General features: G+C 44.8%; 1 protein-coding gene across 1 annotated transcript in view; it reads right to left on the reverse strand.

The window, feature by feature from the left end:
• Positions 1-377: 377 nt before the first annotated feature.
• Positions 378-5,385, reverse strand: part of LOC103810504 (dedicator of cytokinesis protein 1-like) — a gene marked incomplete at both ends in the record, with an annotated part of 39,241 nt that continues 34,233 nt past the window's right edge. Inside the window, 5 exons of the mRNA XM_009083405.1 lie at positions 378-464; positions 1,435-1,519; positions 1,880-1,958; positions 2,571-2,712; positions 5,260-5,364. Of these exons, the coding sequence (XP_009081653.1) occupies positions 378-464; positions 1,435-1,519; positions 1,880-1,958; positions 2,571-2,712; positions 5,260-5,364 (498 nt within the window). The remainder of the gene's footprint in view (positions 465-1,434; positions 1,520-1,879; positions 1,959-2,570; positions 2,713-5,259; positions 5,365-5,385) is intronic.

The raw sequence follows: 5,385 nt of genomic DNA on the forward strand, positions 1-5,385 counted from the left end.
GGGATGCAGCCCAGGACACAGTTGGTTTCTAGGCTGAGCTCACACTGCAGCTCATGTTAAGTCTGTCATCAACCATCACCCTCAAGTCCTTCTCTGCAGGGCTCAGGGCTGTAATGGCTCACTCTACTGAGACCCACAATATACAAGTACTTGAAGCACTTGATCAGGCCTTGCCCTTAAGTCCTAGGAGACCTGGTCACATTCCCTGCCCTCAGGAGTGTGAAAGCTCTACTTCAGTCACCCTCAGCCAATAATCAGCATGCTCAGCACGTTCCCCTTAGGGTGCCAAGTGCAGTCACACAGACACAGAAATGCTCCCTGGCTGTGCAAACCCCCCATTATTTTATGCAGTCTCAATAAAGCCAAACTGATCTTACCATGAAAACTGATTTGACTTCAAACCACCTCAGAATTCCTGGTAGTTTATAGGCTGTCACATAGATGGTTCTCTCAATCCACATGTTCTGCAAAGGGAACATAAACAGCACATTACCAGATGGACAGCTCTGATCTTAAGCCTTAAAACATTATCACCAGGAGAAGGAACCAGGGTAGGACAGGTGTTATCGAGCCAGGGGACAATTTCAAGCAGTATCTGCTCATGGGGAAGATGGAGCAGCACTGATTTAAATCTGATACGTGACTTAGCAGAGAAAACTACTCTTACCAAAGGAGATTGCTAGGGAAAACATCCACTGGTTTTTCTGGACAGCCTTTGTTCATAGAATCCCAGACTGGTTTGGGTTGGAAGGACCTTAAAGCTCATCCCATTCCACCCCTGCCATGGTCAGGGACACCTTCCACCAGTCCAGGTTGCTCCAAGCCCCATCCAATCTGACCTGGAACACACCCAGGGATGGAGCAGCCACAGCTCCTCTGGGCAACCTGTGCCAGTGCCTCCTCACAGAGGAGTTTTATTTACCATTAGATGAAACATATGGTTTATGACCAAAAAATAAAAAACAAAAGTATTAGTGAAAACAGATTTTTACATGCCTTGCTGGAATCTTCATGGCAAGCCAAGTTTTGGCAAGAGATAGTGGTATTTTCAGGTGTAGCAACTAAAAATCCTTTCTCCAAACAGCTGTTTTTATCCAAAGAAATATAATTTTGCTCATTTTTTTCCCTAGTTACAGAATCATAGAATTTTTGGGATGGCAATGGAGCTTAGAGATGATCCAGCCCCAACCCCTGCCCTGGGCAGAGACAGCTCCCACCAGAGCAGGTTGCTCAAGGCTCATCCAACCTGGATTTGAACACTGAGTTTGGGCTCAGTATAAACCAGAACATACTCAATTGGTTTAATTGCATGAAAAATAATCACTTTTAAGCCTCAAATTTATCTAACAACAACTAAAAGATGATGAATGGTTCAGATTCTCATAATAACCAAGGAAACCCCCAAAGTATTTTGGTTTCTTGTTAATTTCTTACTGCAAACTCGTTGTCAGGGTTTTTCTCTCCCTTCCGGACGGGACGTGAGTACTCAAACCGTTGGACTTCATTCACCCTATAAAAACTGGGAAAAGGGAAAAGAATCATGGGATGACACAATCACAGAATGGTTTGGCTTGGAAAGGACCTGAAAGATCATTTAGTTTCAACCTCCAAAAGCACAGGGGAAATCAAGCATTATCTGCTTAGGAATTGTTGCTAAGTTCTAGTATTAGAAAATGTTTATATATCTGTACATACACATAAAATGCTTCTGGGATCACTGTTTTCCAGTGGGCTGGGTGGAATCTCTGCCAGCATTAAGAAATACCATTAAATGTCCACACAATTACCACCCAATTAGCTGTGCACAGATTCATCATACAACAAGCAGCAGTTTAGTATGAAGGTGACTGAGAAACCCCCAAACCAAACCCGAACTCACCTCACAATTTGCTCTGACACTGGCCTGTGAAACTTGGAGGGTAAATCCAGTTTGGGCTTCACAGTAAAGCACTGAATATCTGAATTTGGGGGTTAAGAAGTGAAAAGTGAATTTGAGACAAGCAGAAGAGGCAGCAAAACAGGGACAGCACAAAAAGGACACGACACTGGAATTGGTGTATTCCAGTTGGTGTATTACACCCACAAGGGTAGAAGGGCAACAGGTGAAGGACCTTGAGAAGAAGCTACATGAGCAGTGGCTGAGGCACTTATCTGTTCAGCTGGAGGAGACTCAGAGCTTCATACAGCTTCCTCACAGGGGCAGTGCAGGGGCAGCTCTGAGATCTGCTCTCTGGGACCAGTGACAGGACCCGAGGGAATATCTGAAGTTGTGTCAGGGGAGGGTTAGGTTGGATATCAGGACAACGTTCTTCCCTGAGAGGTGTTTGGGCACTGAACAGCTCCCCAGGGCAGTGGGCACAGCCCGAAGACTGACAGAGCTCAGGGAGTGTTTGGCCAGCACTCTCAGGCACAGGGTAGGTTGTTGGGGTGTCTGTGCAGGGCAAAGAGTTGGACAGGATGATCCTGAAGGTCCCTTCCAACTCTGGTTATTCTGTGGCTCTGTTGGCCATAAATCCTTGCCCTGTGGTGCTGGATGCAGAGGCTGCACTGAGTGTCCAACCCAAGGATACACTGGCCAGAGGAGTTTTTGATGTCTTCCCCTGGTGGAGACGTTGTCTTCATTTTCTCCGCGTTGGGGAACTGTGTGAGCAGCCTTGCCTCGAAGTCCTCGCGTCGCTCGTACTCCTTCCCCCGGTAAATGAAGACTTTGTTCTGGAAGCAAATTGAGAGGTGACATTCTGGCACCGGGATCCTGCTAAAACCAGTACCCTCAGGGAAGAACTGGGATCTCAGGAGCACTGGCACCAATGCTGGTCAATCAAAAACTTCACTTTCCTCTCACTGTGGCATAATCAGGAGTTTACCAACGTTTGATGCCAATTCAATAAAGCACACGTGGATTTTGTCACCTCCAATTCAGTGCTGAGATCATTAAGCACAACTTCCTTTTAGTTGTACGCATAAACCACACTAAATTCAACTAAACACATGATTTCAAGGATCTAAAATGGGTGGACACTGAGGACACATGAAGACAAATTGTATCTACCAAATCCAAGATCTCCCTCTATAATTCCCCTCCATCTTCCACAGCTAATGGTGGAATGGATGGAAACAAACAGAATTAGAGTTTTTATCCATAAACAGTTATTAAAAGGCACTGAGGTGAGGAAGGAATAGTAGCAGAGAAAAGTAACACCAAAAATGAACACCAGTTTTAGGCTCCAGAGATACTGATGATGCCATAGGCTTCATATTGGCCTACTAGGTTTTTGCCATTGTGAAGCTGTCTGCATACTACTTACCTCTGAAATTAAGGACATTGTCTTTCTAAGCATTGGTTTCTTCTTTAGCAACAAGGGAAATGAAGATGCATTTTACACAGTCCATTTACAGACTGAGTTCATGGGATTCTAAAGGAAAATGTAGGAGATGACTTGCATATTTTTAACTGATCAAACACATTAAAGCAAGTTTGGATAAAATTTGCATGGGAATATGGTTAACCTCATTACTCACCTCAAAATGAACTCTTGGTGGAAAAATTACACAGCACTTAGTTAAAAAAGGGCATTATGACTTGGGCTAGAAACATGGAACAGTTTAGCTCTGCCCATCTGGGTTTAATTGTGCAGTGGTGCCTTTTGCAGTGCTCAGTAGGTGAACGAATACTCTCAAATTAGGGGGAAAAAAGGCAATACTAAATGCCTAAGAAGTCTCTGTGCAACTGCAGTTCACATATATACACCTGGAATCACAGAGAATATTGGAATAGAAGAAGCAGCTTGTGTTGAGGATTTTCTCAACCAACAAGGCACTTCACGGCCTGTTTTTCAGAGTTTTTAGTGCTCACTTGTCACAAACTGACCAATCCACGAGGCTGTTATAAACCTCAGCCTGTTTTCCTGCACATACAAAACCCCATTCAGCAGTTCCACATCAGTACATCAGACTCACACTGCTCTGCCTGGAATCCCTTTGGCTCCACAGCTGAACACAGCACTCGGTGGGAACGTTGTGTTTTGCTCTCCACACTTTTGTGTGCCCCATGACCACGCAGGATACCTCACTGTGCCCATCCTGACCCCAGGGTGCCAACCCCTCTGGGGCACTGGATGCTCCTGGTGTTTCTAGGGGGTGACAGTGGATGGACATTATCACCAAATTTCATGACAAGTGACAGCCACAATTCCCTCTGCAAAGTCAGCAGTGACTTGAGCCCACATTCATTGCTTTGAGGATTCCTGAGAAAGCCTTCCCTATAACAATATAATAAACCAGGAATTCACTCATTTTCTACAGAAATATCTTAGAGCACCTTCCAGTGCCTAAAGGGGCTCCAAGAGAGCTTCAGAGGGACTTGGGAGAAGGATCTGGAGGGACAGGACAGAGGGAATGGCTTCCTACTGCCAGAGGACAGGGATAGATGGGATATTGGGAAGAAATTCTTCCCTGTGAGGGCCTGATGCTCTGGCAGATGTTGCCCAGAGCAGCTGTGGCTGCTCCATCCCTGGGAGTGTTCCAGGCCAGGTTGGATGGGGCCTGGAGCAACCTGGGCTGGTGGGAGGTGTCCTTGCCTGTGCCACAGGACCATGACACAGATACAATTCAGACATGTTTAATCCTCACTCTTTTCAGCCTCTAATTCCACCTTCAAAAATCCTGGTATCAGTGGAAATAACTCAGATATCACTAGACCTACAGCAATGGCATTAACCAAGTGAGTTATGTCTTCCATTGACACATAATTCAGGAAAATCAATGATAAAAGATTGTCACTAAAGGTACCACACACATCTCTGATAGTTCATTTTAGGGGCTGTGCTGGAAAGGACACTCCCATGGAAACACGGGCACATACAAAAGGCTTCTCTACCTCATTCAAATAAATAAATAAATATATATATATCACTTGTCAGGCAAAAATGTCACCACTGCAGATGCGTTTGTCCACCTATGACAAACATCTATGATCAGGGGATCAATAGACTGGGCCATACATCTTCATTCCCAGGGATACCCTGAAGAAATACAAAGTATTAGATATGTTTGAAGAGAACGTTTCTCTGCTAAAATTCAATTATTCCACACGAAAGCTAGAAAGGAAAACCCAATGTTTGTTTTACACACCTAAAACCCAATGATCAGTGTTAGATTGCAAATAACACAGGGACATACTGATGCACTTTCTCCACAACCAAGGGGAATCTCCAGAGCAGGAAAACTTGCTGTGCTCTGTGGAAACACATGGACACTTACCCTTATGAACGTTGGGAATCCTTGGCCATAGTATCCAACAGCAAAGTAGTCTGGTTTGGGTCTGATCACTTTGACAATGTTTTCATAGAACTGGGCCTGCTTTCTCTGCAAAACAAACAGCAGGAA

Source organism: Acanthisitta chloris, unplaced genomic scaffold (assembly GCF_000695815.1).
Source record: "Acanthisitta chloris isolate BGI_N310 unplaced genomic scaffold, ASM69581v1 scaffold4671, whole genome shotgun sequence".
NCBI classification, from domain to species: domain Eukaryota; kingdom Metazoa; phylum Chordata; class Aves; order Passeriformes; family Acanthisittidae; genus Acanthisitta; species Acanthisitta chloris.